Here is a 16110-nt window from a genome sequence, read left to right as displayed (position 1 = left end):
GGATTAGTGCAGTGATGGGAAGTAGCTCCGAAGTTTTCTGGAATCGATTCCGGATAGTAGGTTCAGTATTATTTTCCGGAATCGGCTCTGGAAATGGTTCCGGAATTGATTCCGGGATCAGAATTCTCATGGAGATTCCCAGAGTGATTTCGCTTCTGAAACTTCGTATTTTAATTCAAGAATTGATCCTCATCCTGGAGCTAATTCCAATTCTGGAGTCATTTCTGATTCTGTTACCGGAACAAATTGCGATTCCCAGGTCAATGCCCGTTACGGAGTCGATTCTAATTCCTGAAACTGATTCTGAACTCCTCTGGTTCTGATTCTGAGTCAACTCCGGAATCGACTCCGGTAATGGTTCCGGAATTAGCTCTCGAATCGGCTCCGGAAATGGTTCTAGAATTGGCTCCGGAAGTCAACTCCGGAATCGGCTCAGGAGTCAGCTCCGGAATCGAAATCGACTCCAGAATTGTTTCTGAACACGGAATCGGGTTGGTCAGAGCTCCAACCACTATTCATGTATAAGGATTAACTGTTTTGTGTGTCATACTATTTATTTTCCACTATATATATCACGGCTGGTGCGGGAACCGTATCTCGTTGTTGTTAACAAAGTATTTTGAAGTAATAACTTTTCGCCATGTGTGTATGCTTTGCATCGTGGTACATTTCGTAATAAACATTTCCAATCCTGTGTTGTGTAAAGCCTAATGCTAAATAATGGAAATAAATATGTTTCTGCATCTTATAGATTACATTGCCCAGCACTTGCCACACTCTACACACAATCCTTCGGTGTGTAATGGTGCCTCGATGTCACTTTGTATAAGATAATCGCTGTAAAGTTGCAGGAACCAACTGCCCTGTAAACCTATCACACCTCCTGCATTTGAAGTGCACCGCTGGCCTCGTCCTCCGAATCGCTCACATTGGCCCGCGAACGTGCACCACCGGTTCGCAATAGCGACTTCCGGTCGTCCGTGTTTCGCTGTGACAGATTGAGTGCCGCCTTCGAAGCGCCCGGTGTGTTGGACAGATTCACGACCGGATTTAGCGAGTACAGGTAGATCGCGTACGACACCACGAAGATGGCCAGTATCGTGTTGAGATAGACCGGAATGGCAAACAGCAGGTAGCACAGCACCGCCGTAAACATCAGCTCCAGCGCACTGGCAAACGTTTTCAGTATCGAGTTCATGTACTTGAGAAAGAAGCTCGTGATGATGCCGATCGCGGCATTGTTCAGCATGATGACGACCACCTCGAACCGGGCGATTTCGCGCAAATTCTCCCGCGTAAACGCACCGACCAGCTCGCCCTGCAGCAGCAGGATCAGCAGGTTGCAAACGATCGAGTCCAGGTACATGAACACGTTCTGCACGTAGATGTTAATGTCAGACCCTTTCTTCTTCAGCAGATACTCGTTGTACACGCCCGCCAGGCAGGAGCAAACCGTCTGCACCAGGATAAGCAACGCACTGTAGCTGAGGTCGAACCCGGAGATGTTTTTACCCCGGAAGGTACCATCGGCCGGCGATTCCGGCAGCGATCCGGCAGCGTTTTCCGCCGCCGCCGCAGTTACGGCTTCTGGTGAGTCCGCGGAGGCGGAAAATAGTGAAAAATTCCACTGCTTCAGCATGCAGCCGACGGTGAGCAGCAGCAGCGAGAACCATTGCTTCCGGCTGAGATACTTTTTGAAGATAATCTAACAAGCGGAAAGTGAAATTTGCAATTCAATTGCGGTGTTTGTCGGAAACATTGCAACATGGGCCAACCATTACCTGGAACAGTATGCCCGTTATGACCACGCGCAACTGAAGCAGCAAATAGTAGGTGGTTGGGTCGAAGGTGGAAAGATTCACGAACGCCAAATTGTTGTACAGACAGTATAGGAAGGCCGGCACAAAGTACAGCAGCAGCACATCGCTCGCTTCAATTACGCGTGCGATAAGCGATTTAAAGCTGTTTCTGCAAGACGGAAAACAAAAAAAAAGATATCATACTTCCGGCCGCACACACACACTTCCTCCCCTCCGTTTTTTTTCTGGTACGCTTACTCTCTGCAATACAGCCCGGCCGATATCACAAGCTTCAGGGTTTCCGTCAGCAGCACCACCAGCACGGTGTTGTAGCTGTACGAGTTATCGGATCGCTGTGAAGCGGTCACCAGTATGCCTACGAAAATGAAGCGAAATGAGCCAATCAGTGTTTACGAGCATTGATAAAAAGGCCATGCCCCACGGCACGCACAAACACGAACGATCGTAATCTTACCCTGGCTGACAAACAGTGACATGTAGGTAATAAAAATTAAAATACTCTTCCGGCTGGGGAACAGCTCGCTGCAGTTTACGCGAGCATTCGTCATAGTTTTGATCGTTTGGTGAATTTTAGTCCCTGTGTGTGTGTTTCAGTACACGCTACAGTACTGCCGTCCGTTCGTTGCGGGTTTGAACGCGATTGCTGGCGCACGGTACAGTTGGATGGGCATTTTAGTAGTCCATCAGTCCGAAAACTCCACTTCCGGATGGCCAGGGGCACGAAGAACCACAACCAAAACCGCCGTGCCGTTTCTCTACTACGCACGGGAACGCAAACGATCGAGTCGACTCGCAACAATAACAAACAGTGTGTGTGTGCGTGTGTTGTGTCATCGGCGGCGGTGCGGTTGTGGTTTCGGTTGTCATGGAATTTTGGGGCGATATTTTGGGACATTTTGTGCCATTTCAAATCGAATTTCATTTGAACGTTACGTTGGGTGAATGCATGTCCTGCTGGTCTGGTAATAGACCACGTAAAGGAACGTTTTTTTCAATATGTTGGATGGACTTTCAGTCGAGGAGCCCTTTTTGATTCAGAAAATCGATTCCGGAACGATTTGGAGCCTATCGGTTGCGCACTGCACCTAATTTTTGAACTGATAAATTACCTATACCTTTAAAAAAATTGCACTTGCAAATGTGTAGGAATTTAGCAAATTTTCCCACATTTTCCCACCATAATAAAAAAAGTTATAACGGCCCAAAGTTTAAACTGACCCACGTTTGACGTTTGTGAATTCGCCCAATGTTTGACATTGCTTTGTGCTGCTCCATCTCGTTCCCTCCAATGCCTCCACGGCGTGTGTGCCATCTCCCTCTCGCTACAGCCAAACAAAGGGAGCAAACGATACCGGCAATGGCAGTGAGTCGGTAGTTTTGCTACGTCGGTGTCGAGGGCGAAAAACGGGTTTGCGTGTCCCTCGGAAAAGGTAAACAGAGATTCGCCAAACCCAAACCACCGCGACTGAGAAGATCTTGCAACAATCCGTCTGTCTGTCTGTCTGTACGTGGACGCCGTCAAGTGGAAGAATCTCCGCCCGACCATGGTAAAGATAGAAGACTTCAAGCTGTCGTGCGAGCTGGCCGGCCACAAGCTGGACGTGCGGGCCGTGACCGAGGGCGCGGGCTTCATTGTGTCGGGTTCGCGCGACAAAACGGCCAAAGTTTGGCAAGCCGTCGGGTAAGTCATTACCATCATCACTGATTCGGGGGTGGAAAGGGTGGTAGAGGAGCTTCTGATTGGGTAACATTTGGTCACCGTACTTGCAGAAACAATAGGTACGAGGACGTGCAGACGCTCACGAGTCACACCAACTACGTCGGTGCGGTGCTGGTGGTGGAGTCGAACGGATGGGTCTGTACGGGCAGCAACGATGCGACGATCTGCATCTTTCAGTATCCGGGCGGGCTCGGTAGCGGAACTACCAGCGCGGAACCGATCGGTGTGCTGAAGGGTCACACGTCCACCGTTTGTGCGCTGGCCGCGGGCCACAATGCGACGACGCTCATCTCCGGCAGCTGGGACAAGACGGCCAAAATCTGGACCAATGCGCCCGGCTCAAACACGAACCTGACGCTGGTCGGGCATGAGGCAGCGGTCTGGGCGGTTGCCTGCCTGCCCAGCGGGCGGTACCTTTCCGGGTCGGCCGACAAGAACATCTTCGTGTGGAACGAGCGGGGCGAGAAGCTGGCGGTGCTGAAGGGCCACAAGGACTGCGTGCGTGGGCTGTGCCCGTTACCGAAGGGTGGATTTCTCAGCTGCTCGAACGATGCCACCGTCCGGCACTGGAGCGACACGTACGAGTGCGTGAAGGAGTTCCACGGGCACAGCAACTACATCTACAGCATTGGCCGGTCGGACGCGTGGGGCGAGGAGGTGTTCGTGACCGGCGGAGAGGACAGCACGATACGCATGTGGCACCTGCGGGACGGAGCGCTCGGCGACGCACTGCAAATGCCGGCCCAGTCCGTGTGGGCCGTGGCGGGACTAAAGAACGGCGACATGGTGGCCGGCACGAGCGACGCGATCGTGCGCGTGTTTACGATGAACGCCGAACGTGCCGCGTCGGAGGAGGCGCTGGCTGCGTATCGCGTGGCGGTGGAGGTCCGGCAGTCTGAATCGGCCAAACAGCTCGGCGGCATGAACGTGAACGATCTGCCCGGGCCGGAATCGTTGCTGTCGGAGGGGCGCGACGGCCAGACGCGCATCGTGCGCCACCCGAACGGGAAGATACTGTGCTACCAGTGGACGAACGGGAAGTGGGACTGCGTCGGTGACGTGATGGGCGCGAGCGACGGCGATAAGGGCAAGCAGCTGTACGAGGGCCGGGAGTACGATTACGTCTTCTCGGTGAACCTTTCGGACGATGCGCCCAACCTGAAGCTGCCGTACAATCGGGGCGAAGATCCGTGGTTTGTGGCGCAGCGGTTCATCCACAAGCACAACCTACCGCAGGCCTACCTCGATCAGGTCGCTAACTTTATCGTGAAAAACTCGGACAGTGCGCCGGTGCAGAGTGCGCTTGCCAATAGCTACTACGATCCGTTTACGGGTGGCTCCCGGTACGTGCCCGGTTCGTCTGGCGGACAGTTTCAGCCTACCGCAGCCAATACGGATCCGTTTACGGGCGGGTCTAGCTACACGACGCAAACGCCGAACGTTGCCATGGCACCGAATGCGGGAGGAGCTGCAGCTGCAGCAGCAAACGGGGGTAGCGGTGGCAACTTGGATCCGTTCACCGGCGGTTCGAGCTACACGACGGGATCGACGGAGGTGAAGAAAAGCAACACACACTTTCCGCACAGACACTACATTTTGCTGGAGAATGCGGATTTGTCGAAAGTGCTTGTCAAGTTGAAGTAAGTGAAGAACGACTGGAAGAGAAAGGGTTTGTGAGATTAACAATTCGTTTTACTTTCGCCCTTTTTCGCAGAGAGCTGAACAGCAAGCTGGAAGACCAGAGCCTGCGCATGTCGGACGACACGCTGAACGATATTGTGCGGTACGCGGGCGAGGTAATGACGTGCGGCGAGCAAAACTCCGCCTGCCTGACCGCGCTCAAGTTCCTCTACACAACCTGGCCGACGGAGAAGCTGTTCCCGATCATGGACATTACGCGGCTAATCGTGCGCGAACCGCGCGCCTGCCAGGAGCTGTTCGAGGACGCCTCCTTCATGGGTACGTTCCTGCAGCACACGAACCATCTGCCCGCGAACCAACTCATGTCGGCCCGGTGCTTCACGAACATGCTGGCCCACCAGCCCGGCCGCAACGTGGTGGTGGAGCACATTCGCGCCATCGTCGATCGGTTCGCGGTGCTGCGCGGCAGCGCCTGCAGCCCGAACCTGCAGATCGCGCTGGCCAGCTTCTATCTCAACCTGACGATGACGCAGCTGGACAAACTGTCTTCGGTTGATTTTTGCAAGGTGCTGGCCGGAACGATCGCGGAGCTGCTGTGCTGGCTGACGGACAATGAGGCGACGTACCGCGGGTATCAGGCGCTGGGCAATCTGCTGAGCATGCCGGGCCCGGGCATGGGTGCGATCGCCGACACGCTCAAGGGGAACAGTGCCCTCACGGACAAGATACTGTTCAACATTAGCAGCGAGCTGCCGAACTTCGGAAAGCTAAACGAATGCGCTAGCTACTTGTACGAGCTGTTGGTGTGAGGTGGCGAGAGCGTTCAACTCGTGGCCTGCTTTGAACTGCGGAAGTCGTCTTCTTCATACTAGACTGGTTTACACTCAATGCTTTATAGAGAGAGAGAGAGAGAAGAAGATTTGTGAAATAAACAAAAACAATCGACACAATCTTAGTTAGCCTGGCGCCTGGTGCCCTCTCCACGCGATACGGGACCGGGCACAAGGGCCGATGTCACATACGAAATACAATTTTATTTAGTTTAATTTCATGCCATCTTATTGTTTCCCCGTGTGTGCGGTACAAATTTTGTTTTTAAATCCCTTCGATCAGGCAAGGAAACTTACACAAAAAACAAGGATGATGACTTCCACTTTATAAAACAAAAAGAAAAAAAACAGGATACCCCCCCCCCTCCGTTTTACCACCCGAAAAATAGATCCATCGCCTTGTTCACGATCCCGTTGGCACGCTTCTGTACCGGCGGTGCCGAAATGACGGCCTGCGGGTCCTGCATCGCCGAGTACGACATGTTCATCAGGGAGCGCACCCGCCACAGCGGCTTGTCCGGCGAGGAAACGCCCTGCGCATCGCTGTACTCGTTGCCCTCGTTCTCCTTCCCCAGGATGGCCGGATCGTTGCAGTACTGAACGCCGATCATCAGGCCCTCGCTGATGATGCGCCCGTTGTAGTTGAGCGCCCGGTCACACTCCAGCCGGGAGCTGTAGCGCAGATGCACCCAGTTGCCGTTCTGCGGTGCCGGCTGCTTGTCCACGATCGTGCCGATGCCGATGAAGTGGGACAGGATTTTCGAGGCCGCATTCTGCGGAAAGCCAAACACCGTCACCCAGTTGGAGGATTTGGCGGCCTGCTGCACCTGCGTTTGCTGCTGCTGCTGACCGCCAAAGGGCGCCGCCCCACCGGTCGGTGAGGTGGTGATGCTCACGTTCCGCTGATTGTAATCGACCGGTATTGGGGACATGACGCGCGACAGGTTAAATCCGCTCTGGTTCTGGGCGTACGACTCGTTGAAGGGTGCACCACTTGGACCGATCGTTGCCGTCGTTGGGTCGGCCGGATTATTTCCCGGGCCGGATTGCTGCTGCTGAGCGCGCATCGGTGTCTGCAGCAGCTGCTTCTCCTTGCGCCACGAGTCGAACAGCCCTTGCGTTGGTGGCCCGGTGATGCTGGAGTTGGCATCGAACGATTCATTGCGGAACTGGTTCGCAGCCGCCGCCGCTGCCGCCTGCGCTGGTTGCGGGTTCTGGAGGTAGCGCTGTGAGTGGGGAACGTGATGGCCTTGCGGTGTATGCGGCTGCATGAACGAGGAGGACAGCTGCTGTTGGTGCTGCTGCTGGTGAAGGCCCAGCAGATGCTGCTGCTGTTGCTGCTGCTGGTGGTGGTGGTGTTGCTGCTGCAAGGTCGGCGAACGTAACCCGTCCGGCGGTGAGCTCATCAGCCCGTGCGAGTACGCCAACGAGGAACGACCCCGGGTGGGTGATAGCGTGTTCGGGCGCGGTGTGCTAGGCGGATCGCCCATCAGGAAGGAGGGCAGATAGCCCGGTCCGGCACCGGCGGCACCGGAAAGTGAGCTGCCGCTTGGGCTACCTAGCGTCATCGGTTCCATGGCTGGTGGAGCGGAAGTTGAGCAAAACTGGATGGATGGAAGCACCCGGAAGGATGTAGTTTGGCTCTGTAGTTTGACGGTCTGACTACTACAATCACTACACACGCGCCGGGACGACACACTGATTGTTTACCCTTTGTTGACGCGATTGAACATCGTTAAATTTAATTTTAGCCGCACACGCAGGAAAGGTTGACATTTTGTACCGATATTTGACAGCCGTGTTGCCATCTGCGTAGCTGGAGTATTTTGCCATCGCTTTTTTGGTAAATTCGTCAACAATTGTTGTGTTTTTTGTAGGAATATTCGTATTAAAATCGTAATTTAGGGTGAGTTTTCTAAATTTCAATAGATACTTCATTTATTTTTATTTTTAAATGTTTTATCATGTGTAATCAACACGTTGGTGCTGTTGGTTGGATCAGATAAAGCGCGATTAATCAAACGTCACCGGTCTGTGTTTATAAATGGCTGTAAGCACCTCTTCAGATATGTCCTCGATAGTATAGTGGTCAGTATCCCCGCCTGTCACGCGGGAGACCGGGGTTCGATTCCCCGTCGGGGAGGAAAATCTTTTTTCTTCGTTTCAGTTTTATTTGAAGAAATCGTGTTGCATTCATTTATGGTTCTCTTGTTTTTGACTAACATCGAACCGATTTATCTAATAACAATAACAGTCATCATGCTTAGACAAAAAGCAAGATGTTACTCCTGGGGCTACCTATCAAATATGGACATATTTTTCCGAAATAATAATGTATTTCATTCCTTTTTTTCGTTTCACAAGTATGTCAGTGATGGTTTCCTCTTCTCCTTACACACAAAAAAAAGAACAGAAGCAAAACGCATCATACAATAAGAGACACGAACCGTAAACACACGCCGGATGCTTCACTTAAGCTTGAATGGAGAGAAGCGGTTCGACAAGGAGCAGTGCTGCGCGCTTCTCTAACTTCCCGTTTGCATGCCAGGATTATTTAAACACGATCGTATCCAGCATCGCACCGAGACACTGGACGATGTTGTTCGACATGAGTGTGTCGACCTTCTCTTCCAGGTGCCGTTTGGGGTCCTGCTTGCCGACGTTCTTGATGGCCAGTTGCTCGGGCGTCATTTTCTCCTCATCTTCCAAAGCCTGTGTGTGTTCGTGGGAGATGAAGCAAACGATTAATAGAATATTAATATGTCGTTAAATAGGTCTTTTTGCTGCATTGCTGTTCACACTTACCTTGTTATAGTTCTTCGCCAGCTCCAACATCTCACTGATGGTGCTCTCATTGATACTGCAGTGCTCTTCATAGTTCGCCAACGTGAGCCCATCCATCCACGATTTCTTGTGCAAGTTCAGCAGCATCTTCTGCTCCAGCTCATTCTTGCGGTAGTTGATACTGATGGAGTAGTAGTTACGGTTCAGCCCGTGGATCAGTGCCTGCACCGAGGGTTTCTGCAGATGGCCCAGGTTCGACGTCGTCTGGCGCGGCTCCTGACACAGCACCAGCGTGTTGTGGTTGATCAGTCGGAACGCATCGATCACGACCTTGCCCTTGACCGACTGGATCGGATCGACTACTACGGCGACCGCCCGTTCCGACAGTGCCTCGAACGATTGCTGCGTGTTGATATCTACGCCCGACAGCCAGCATCCAAAGCCAGGATGGGAGTGGTACCATCCGACCACCATTTCCGGCCGTCCGGTTTGCTTGAGCATGTCCAACATTTTCGCCTGAAACACGGGATCGACCGCTTCGACGGATACGCCGGTTCCCGTTTGTGGCATAGCAAACACGTCAATCACCTGCACGGTATAGTCGTCCACGAATTCACCTAACGAGAATGGCAACAAGGAAACGGGGTAAGCATATCCATCTCCGGGTGTTTTGCTCTCTTGTGCGGACGCGCCGCGCTACCTACCCAACATCAGGCCCATCACTTCCATCGGCACTCCGGCACGGCCGTGTTTCAGCATCTTCAAGAGAGCGAGCGAGGAGATGTAAACTTGTTCCGCTGTGTCCACCACCGGTGCATCCGATGGGGGTGGCGCTTGGCTCATTCCGGGCATGCCGCCTCCTAGTCGCAGCAAACGATCCATCTCTATTCTCGGGGAAAAGCGGCGGTAGTTCGGTAGGATTGACGCTGGTTTCTAATGCAGATTGCGGTGCACACGTTTCCCGGGGGGGAATGTTTTCGAAGCACTTCGACTGAGCTCACTTGTTTAAATAACGCTATTTCAGCCAAAATTGCCTACATACAAAGATTGTCCAACAATGACTTTCCGTTTTGCCGTGGTGGTGCTCGATCAAATGCGGCCCAAGTAACAATTTCGGCCTGACACATCAATTTGCACGGCTTGGTGCGCTTGTCAACTGCTCGACAACGTGTCGGCTGCTCGAAAACGCACGGTTGTTGTTTGAAATGTCAAAATCGTTCCGGCAAATGTAAACAAAAGCGAGAGCAGTCTTCTCTTGTTGGTTAGCTTATTTTCTTACTTTATTTTAGTGTTTAAATGCTAAAAAATGTCCATATTAACTGATTCTTGGTAAGTGATCTTGCGTTGGATTTGAAATGCGTGTTGGTATATGATTTCCCTTAACTTCCAGCTCCTCAGAAATAATCCCAAAGGCACCGTGCATCATATGTGAAGAACGAATCGGTGCGATGGGATCGATCCTTTGCCCGGAAACGGACACCGCAATGCTGGACAAAATCTACGCAAGTACAAATATTCGCGTCCACCCTCGCAAAGGAATCATTACGCCTGTGTGCGAATGTTGTCGTACTCGGATCGACGATTATGATGCATCTTTTAAGCCCTACCTGACGGAATATGTTGCGGTGCCGGGTGAGTGTTTCCCCGAAGATGCGTTCAGCGTATCCGTTGATCCTTTGGCAGATGCATCGTTTAAAGAACAGAGCAGTAGTAATGATTATGTATTAGATAAGGGAAAAGACGTGGTGGACGGGTTGGTTTCGGATAATCAAGATTTGTGCAATGATGTTACATCTGCCCGCGGTAATGCAGTAAAGCGGGGACAGAAGCGTAAAGCAGCAACGAGCTGGCAAAACATGTCCAGTTTTAGAAAACCATCCGAATGCTCCGTTTGTGGCAAGCAGGTAAAATCGATGTCGGATCATATGAAAGTTCACAGCACCGACAAAAAGTACAAATGCACCTTCTGTGATAAATCGTTCGCCCAAAGCAACAATCTCGCGTACCACTTGCGGAAACATACGGGCGAAAAGCCGTACAAGTGTGATAAATGTGATAAACAGTTCATCAATAAGCCGCACCTACTGTCTCATTTGGTAAGTGTTGCTCCCATTTCTGTACATCTCTTACCTAGCGTGTGTGTAACATTAGTTTTCTTCTGTGCAGAAGCTACATTACGACCAGAAGGTATTCCAGTGCGAAGTATGTTCGAAGCTGTTCAATCATGTAGGAAACTTCAACAAACACCGGCGAGTGCACTGCGGTGAAAAACCGTACGCTTGCGAGTACTGTGAGATGCGCTTCAGCAACAGTTCCAACAAGAAAGCGCACGAAAAGCGGCACCGCGACGAAGGAACTATTGTCTGTGAGGTGTGCTCGAAACGCTTCCACGATATGCACCACCTGGAACGCCACAGAACGGTGCATCGGAAGAGCCGGAAAGGAGAACACTGAGGTTTAATTTGTATTCTGTCGAAAATGAAGCTCTACTGCTAAGGCCATTGGATGAATGACATTTTCTATGGTTAATATTATACGTTGATTGGTAGACAGATCGATAATGGCGATTATTTAAATGAAGAACCAGAGTGTAAAGTTTATAGCCTAAGTATTATTTAAATTGTTGGTAAGGCACAGCATCTTAGCAATATTAATTTAGGGGAAAATAAGCAATGCAAAGTCTATCTTATGAATGAATCTACTAGCCAGTAGGAAGCAAGGTTTATTTGTTAAAGCAAATTTCATGTAAATTCGAAACGATATAGCTCGATTGATTCGTTGTAGCTAAAGCTTTTTCTTTAGAGAGGTATTCCTAGAATTTGTTTGTAGATTACATAAAATTTAATTGAACGCCTTCAACGGAATTGTTCTAATTTCTGGTTTGATTTGATCAATCTTTCTAAATGCACGACACCAACAGTAGCATGGATGACATTTATTTCATGCTTTATTTACCACATTGGCGTTTCCGCGCTACTATCAACACTAAATAATTAGTTAAGTAGCGTTAGAAGATATTTGTAATTTTATTACTTTTTAAAGTTTGTCATCAATCATGTAAAAATGTCCCTAACAAAATCCCCCCAATTCCGTGTACCATATGTTCTCGCGCCGATGGGGGTTGTCAAACGCAACCGACCAATCAGAGACGAGAAACGTGTTTATTTTCATGTCGGTCGTCCGTGATAGCGGAAGAAACACAAACCGGTTGATATAAATCTCGAAGCATTCCTGCGCCTGGGACGGAATTTCCCACACATTCTTTTCACAAAAGTCTTCAGCACCTCGTTAAAGCAATACGTGGTTCCATCACCCAAATAAACGCCACACAGGTTGTGTTCTGTACAGTACAGTAGTGCAGTCGTGCAAGAAAAGCAAAAATGCATTTCACCGTCCCGTACCGTTATCTGATCGCCGTCCTCGGGCTAACGATTGTGCTGGCACCGTCCCTTACCAATGGACAGATGGGCGATATTGCACGGCCCATCGAAAGCAAGGAGCTGAAATGTCTCGTCTGCAAAGCGTCGATGGCGGAGATGGAGCTGGCCGCGTCGAAGGTGGACCCGAACAAAAAGGTCGAGGTGGGCGACTATCGGCTCGACACGACGGGCGAATCGAAAAAGAAGAAAAAGATCCTGTACGCCAAGTCGGAGATGTACCTGACCGAGATGATGGAGACGGTGTGCGACCGGATGGACGATTACGCGAAGGCCCGCTACAAGAAGACCGGCCGGCCGGTGGTGATGAAGATGATGACCGACGGCGGCATGAACCCGGACATGGCGAACGTGAACTTTGTGCAGGAGGGCGATCTGAACAAGACGCTCAAGCACCTGTGCCTGGAGATTGTGGAAACCTACGACGAGGACATTATCCGGATGTTCCAGGAGGAGGTGGTGAAGGATACGGACATTCGGCTGTGCTCGCAGGTGGCCAAATACTGCAAGGAGCAACCGATCGACGAGGAGTACGAGTACGAGGAAAGCGAAGAGAGCCGGGATGAGCTGTAATCGAGAGGATTAGGGGGTTAGTGATCCTCATCGCGAAGGGAGGGATACGATCGCAGGTAATACGTCCATGAAAGCATTCTGATGCGTCCACTATGTGTGTGTGAACACGTTACCCTTCTTGCTAAGCAAAAAGGGGGTGGGAAGTTAGGGTTCCGTTACCTCTGAATTGTTTGTTAATCCTCTGGCTTGGAGCCTTGTTTCAACCAGCGGGAAATGTAGAATTATAATTGTAGAATTTAGCAAACTATCGAGGGAAAGACAACGAAGCAGAAAACAGGAGTGAAAATAAAACCTTTTTGTACGTTTATGATACATTTTGTGTAGCGTTTGTGGGGTTTTGTATTATGAAGTTGTGTAGCCTAATCTAGGTCGATCGGTCCGTGCACCGGGTATTGTGGATTGATAACGGAGTATTTGATAAGAAGCAATGGGTTTCCTTGCTACTGGAACAAACTGTTTATTGTGTGGTAATTTCTGATAAACGTTAAACTGTGTTTAAATGATATTGGGTGCTGGAAAATGCACAATTTACAACACATTTAGATATCAGTTGGTACGTTGATCGTATTTTACATAATTTTATAAATTTTGATGTTATAGCTGGTTGTAGACTTTACTACTGGATTGGCTCATAATTCTTGCATAAGCATACCGGTTATTGTGTATGCGAGAGAGAGAGAGAGAGTGTGATGGTTGTAAGTTAAAGTTGCATTCAAAACGGTTTATCCGTCCTGGGAATTTTCCACCGGCCAATGGTGCTCCCATGCCAAAATGTATGGAAATTCCTTCTGAAATGGCAATGTAACTCACTCACCTAAAACAAGGGGACGTTGTTAGGGTGAATGTACCGACACGACTAAATAAGCATTTAGTTTTGTGTTAAGTTCCAGCGCTTGATTTGAAAAGAAGCAAACGCTTCCTTTAAAATAGCTTCATGATGGACCAGAGCCATTAAATGATCATTAATCAGATGGGGTTAGCAGTGGTTAGCCACTAGACCTAGACCACTGGAGTGCATTTTGCAACCCACGACTCTAGTACAAGGTGATGGTTTAGGAAGGGCGTGACAAGAAGCTCAATAGAATGGGAATCGTTTTGCGAAATTGTTAACGAGTCGGATTGTGCTGGAGTGACTGGTGTGAAGGTAAGCCATTTGTGATCATCTTCAGCCAGGTTACGCCAGGTAGTGAAGGTATGAAATTACCACCCCAAGCCCATCGTGGCGAAATGTGTCCTCGAGCAAGCGAATCGCGGGTGATCGCATTTCGGCACAATCTCTTGATGGTGGAACTTTGTGGAGATTTATTTTCCCCAAAAGGTAAAGTTGATGGATTATGACACGATGAAACTTAATCTTCAAACTTGTTGCCAAATTGCATCTAAAGAGTGCATAAACAGTTTGCCCCGAGCTCATTCAAATAAGGTCCACGTATGCAACCGTGCGTCGTGTGCACTCTTTTGGGGGTCGTTTTGTTTCATGCTACTTTTGCCCAGCTGTGATACACGCACTACCAGTGCCTCCCGTGCAATGTAGTATATGTGTGCTGTACCATGTAAACAGCTCGTTGTGCGGAACGTACGTACATACGTCGACACGTTGCGTTTATCGCTGTTGATAGTGCAGGTGTATTATGTTACGTTCTTTGCCCGCATGGCGTTGTGTATGTGCCATTGTACTTCTAACATTGCACAGTAGGATAAATCGAATCAAACACTTGTGTTAGGTACTTTCAGCCTCCTCGGCAGGGACAAAGGATTGAAGGTGAGAGGTCAAAGGTTATTAGCAATATTTTAAATTATTTTTTTATGTAATTTTTATTTACGTTTTAAAAATGCGATTGAATATTGTTCATTTGATGATCTTAAACTTTGAAATCTAGTATTACATATTTAGTGATAGGAAACATTTGAACAGAGAAACGGAGGATCTAGTTAAACTGAGAAACCATTATTAAACTGAAAAATACTGGATCAATTCATACAATATGCTTCAATTGTTGTTCATGATGAATTCCCCAAATATTACCATTCCGACGCCAATCCCAATCATGTTAAGGGTCGTTAAAAATACTAAATAAGTTCAATTTTCTTTGGCTGTTTAGAGCAGTTGAGGTACAGCAGTCGTCGGATCAAGCGTCCAACATGAGCAGTCATAAATTGAAATCTACTTTGATACTTTACAAGGCATTTTGTTTAAAATATATAAATTTGAAATGTATGTGTTAAACGGGCAATTTTAGAAAATATTTCGATTAATTACCTTCATGTTTAATATGTGTTTTTAACAGCATTCTGGAGAGGTTTTTATTTAAATGGTCATTTTAATATAAAAATATATAATTGTTTAGGCGTTCTCATAATTTTGACTTGGAAACTTGGGACATGGGCTCTCATAATTTTGTGAAATTTTCTTGACTCTTTCCTTATGCGAAAGGAACTTTATGTCAAGGCAATTGGACTCTACGGCACCGTGTACAGGCACATTGGAAATTCCTATTGGATTCCAAATGAGGCGGTCCACAAAGGCAGAGTGCAATTCCCATCATATAACGTTCACTTAAAAAAAGTCAAGAAAGTGTGCCAAAATTATAAAACCCCCTGAAAATCACTTGTAAATGCAATTTAGGGTCTTCTTAATATGCAAACAAATCTGAAGATTTAAATTTAAGATTTAAAGCAAGTTTTCTATTGCACTAGGCCAGCGATCGCCAAAGAGCGGTTCGCGAGTCGCATGAGGCTCTTTGATATCGAGATGGCAGCTCTTAACAGTTCATATATTTCATAGAACTTTCACACATGTTTGCTCTTGGTTTAACAATTTGACTCTCCACGTAAAACTCTACGAACATTGTTGTAGAATTTGGTTCTTTCGGTCGTAAAGTTTGCCGACCGCTGCACTAGGCTATTTTCAATAATATATCATGGTAAGTCTCGTAGACTACGTTAAAAGCTCTGCACATGATCTGTTCTGCACAAATGATAGGGTCTCCTGAGCCATAGTTCGTTCGACGACGAGGAACATTAAACAGCGTTTGCGGGCATAGAGGAGCTGTCGGAGCATAGATGTCCAGCCGTTTGATAGAAGCATTAAAGCATTTTTATAAAAAAAAATAAATATAAAATAAAAACAAAATAAATAAAAAAAATCAAAGTTAAACAAATACTCAAAACGTTCAATACCATTCTTTAAAAACCCCTTTTTTATTCCTATTCATTCCCTATTTTTTACCAGTCACCAACACCATAGTGCACTACCGTGACGCACACGCTGTACCGGCATACGAAATTTGCTATCATCAAAACCG

General features: G+C 48.6%; 6 protein-coding genes and 1 non-coding gene across 7 annotated transcripts; 4 read left to right on the top strand and 3 right to left on the bottom strand.

Annotated features, from left to right (window-relative positions):
* Positions 1-520: 520 nt before the first annotated feature.
* Positions 521-2631, bottom strand: LOC120905080 (UDP-galactose transporter senju). The gene is made up of 4 exons (XM_040315765.1): positions 2275-2631; positions 2058-2175; positions 1782-1968; positions 521-1705 (listed from the first exon to the last, which is right to left on the bottom strand). Exons 1-4 carry the CDS (start codon positions 2366-2368, stop codon positions 875-877), a joined length of 1230 nt encoding a protein of 409 aa, XP_040171699.1. The 5' UTR covers positions 2369-2631; the 3' UTR covers positions 521-874.
* Positions 2632-3176: 545 nt separating this feature from the next.
* LOC120905077 (phospholipase A-2-activating protein) lies at positions 3177-6212 on the top strand. The gene is made up of 3 exons (XM_040315760.1): positions 3177-3501; positions 3591-5180; positions 5255-6212. Exons 1-3 carry the CDS (start codon positions 3365-3367, stop codon positions 5988-5990), a joined length of 2463 nt encoding a protein of 820 aa, XP_040171694.1. The 5' UTR covers positions 3177-3364; the 3' UTR covers positions 5991-6212.
* On the bottom strand, positions 6134-7792 carry LOC120905081 (nucleoporin Nup35). The gene has a single exon (XM_040315766.1). It carries the CDS (start codon positions 7586-7588, stop codon positions 6383-6385), a length of 1206 nt encoding a protein of 401 aa, XP_040171700.1. The 5' UTR covers positions 7589-7792; the 3' UTR covers positions 6134-6382.
* A 290-nt stretch (positions 7793-8082) lies between these two features.
* On the top strand, positions 8083-8154 carry Trnad-guc. Its single transcript has one exon. It is a non-coding gene; the product is annotated as a tRNA-Asp (tRNA).
* A 152-nt stretch (positions 8155-8306) lies between these two features.
* On the bottom strand, positions 8307-9908 carry LOC120899729 (26S proteasome non-ATPase regulatory subunit 14). The gene is made up of 3 exons (XM_040305889.1): positions 9500-9908; positions 8817-9412; positions 8307-8723 (listed from the first exon to the last, which is right to left on the bottom strand). The coding sequence occupies exons 1-3, from the start codon at positions 9675-9677 to the stop codon at positions 8562-8564; spliced, it is 936 nt and encodes a 311-aa protein (XP_040161823.1). The 5' UTR covers positions 9678-9908; the 3' UTR covers positions 8307-8561.
* A 193-nt stretch (positions 9909-10101) lies between these two features.
* On the top strand, positions 10102-11654 carry LOC120905141 (zinc finger protein 34-like). The gene is made up of 3 exons (XM_040315941.1): positions 10102-10124; positions 10186-10891; positions 10962-11654. The coding sequence occupies exons 1-3, from the start codon at positions 10102-10104 to the stop codon at positions 11247-11249; spliced, it is 1017 nt and encodes a 338-aa protein (XP_040171875.1). The 3' UTR covers positions 11250-11654.
* Positions 11655-11920: 266 nt separating this feature from the next.
* On the top strand, positions 11921-13117 carry LOC120899730 (protein seele). The gene has a single exon (XM_040305891.1). It carries the CDS (start codon positions 12176-12178, stop codon positions 12803-12805), a length of 630 nt encoding a protein of 209 aa, XP_040161825.1. The 5' UTR covers positions 11921-12175; the 3' UTR covers positions 12806-13117.
* The last annotated feature ends 2993 nt before the right edge of the window (positions 13118-16110 follow it).

The sequence above is a fragment of the Anopheles arabiensis genome, chromosome 3, assembly GCF_016920715.1.
Source record: "Anopheles arabiensis isolate DONGOLA chromosome 3, AaraD3, whole genome shotgun sequence".
In the NCBI taxonomy this organism is placed as follows: Eukaryota; Metazoa; Arthropoda; class Insecta; order Diptera; family Culicidae; genus Anopheles; species Anopheles arabiensis.
The sequence above is the reverse complement of the archived record's forward strand: the minus strand, read 5'-3'. Positions and strand labels throughout refer to the sequence as shown.

What these genes read in the sequence shown, in the direction of transcription:
- LOC120905080 (XM_040315765.1), bottom strand. Translation starts at nt 2,368, where the DNA reads ATGACGAATGCTCGCGTAAACTGCAGCGAGCTGTTCCCCAGCCGGAAG. An exon ending in GTCACTGTTTGTCAGCCAGG is followed by an intron (nt 2,176 to 2,274) that starts GTAAGATTACGA and finishes TCATTTTCGTAG; the next exon opens with GCATACTGGTGACCGCTTCA. An exon ending in GCCGGGCTGTATTGCAGAGA is followed by an intron (nt 1,969 to 2,057) that starts GTAAGCGTACCA and finishes TCCGTCTTGCAG; the next exon opens with AAACAGCTTTAAATCGCTTA.
- LOC120905077 (XM_040315760.1), top strand. Translation starts at nt 3,365, where the DNA reads ATGGTAAAGATAGAAGACTTCAAGCTGTCGTGCGAGCTGGCCGGCCAC. An exon ending in AAAGTTTGGCAAGCCGTCGG is followed by an intron (nt 3,502 to 3,590) that starts GTAAGTCATTAC and finishes CCGTACTTGCAG; the next exon opens with AAACAATAGGTACGAGGACG. An exon ending in AAAGTGCTTGTCAAGTTGAA is followed by an intron (nt 5,181 to 5,254) that starts GTAAGTGAAGAA and finishes CCTTTTTCGCAG; the next exon opens with AGAGCTGAACAGCAAGCTGG.
- LOC120905081 (XM_040315766.1), bottom strand. Translation starts at nt 7,588, where the DNA reads ATGGAACCGATGACGCTAGGTAGCCCAAGCGGCAGCTCACTTTCCGGT.
- LOC120899729 (XM_040305889.1), bottom strand. Translation starts at nt 9,677, where the DNA reads ATGGATCGTTTGCTGCGACTAGGAGGCGGCATGCCCGGAATGAGCCAA. An exon ending in AGTGATGGGCCTGATGTTGG is followed by an intron (nt 9,413 to 9,499) that starts GTAGGTAGCGCG and finishes CATTCTCGTTAG; the next exon opens with GTGAATTCGTGGACGACTAT. An exon ending in TGGCGAAGAACTATAACAAG is followed by an intron (nt 8,724 to 8,816) that starts GTAAGTGTGAAC and finishes GAACACACACAG; the next exon opens with GCTTTGGAAGATGAGGAGAA.
- LOC120905141 (XM_040315941.1), top strand. Translation starts at nt 10,102, where the DNA reads ATGTCCATATTAACTGATTCTTG. An exon ending in TCCATATTAACTGATTCTTG is followed by an intron (nt 10,125 to 10,185) that starts GTAAGTGATCTT and finishes CTTAACTTCCAG; the next exon opens with CTCCTCAGAAATAATCCCAA. An exon ending in CGCACCTACTGTCTCATTTG is followed by an intron (nt 10,892 to 10,961) that starts GTAAGTGTTGCT and finishes TCTTCTGTGCAG; the next exon opens with AAGCTACATTACGACCAGAA.
- LOC120899730 (XM_040305891.1), top strand. Translation starts at nt 12,176, where the DNA reads ATGCATTTCACCGTCCCGTACCGTTATCTGATCGCCGTCCTCGGGCTA.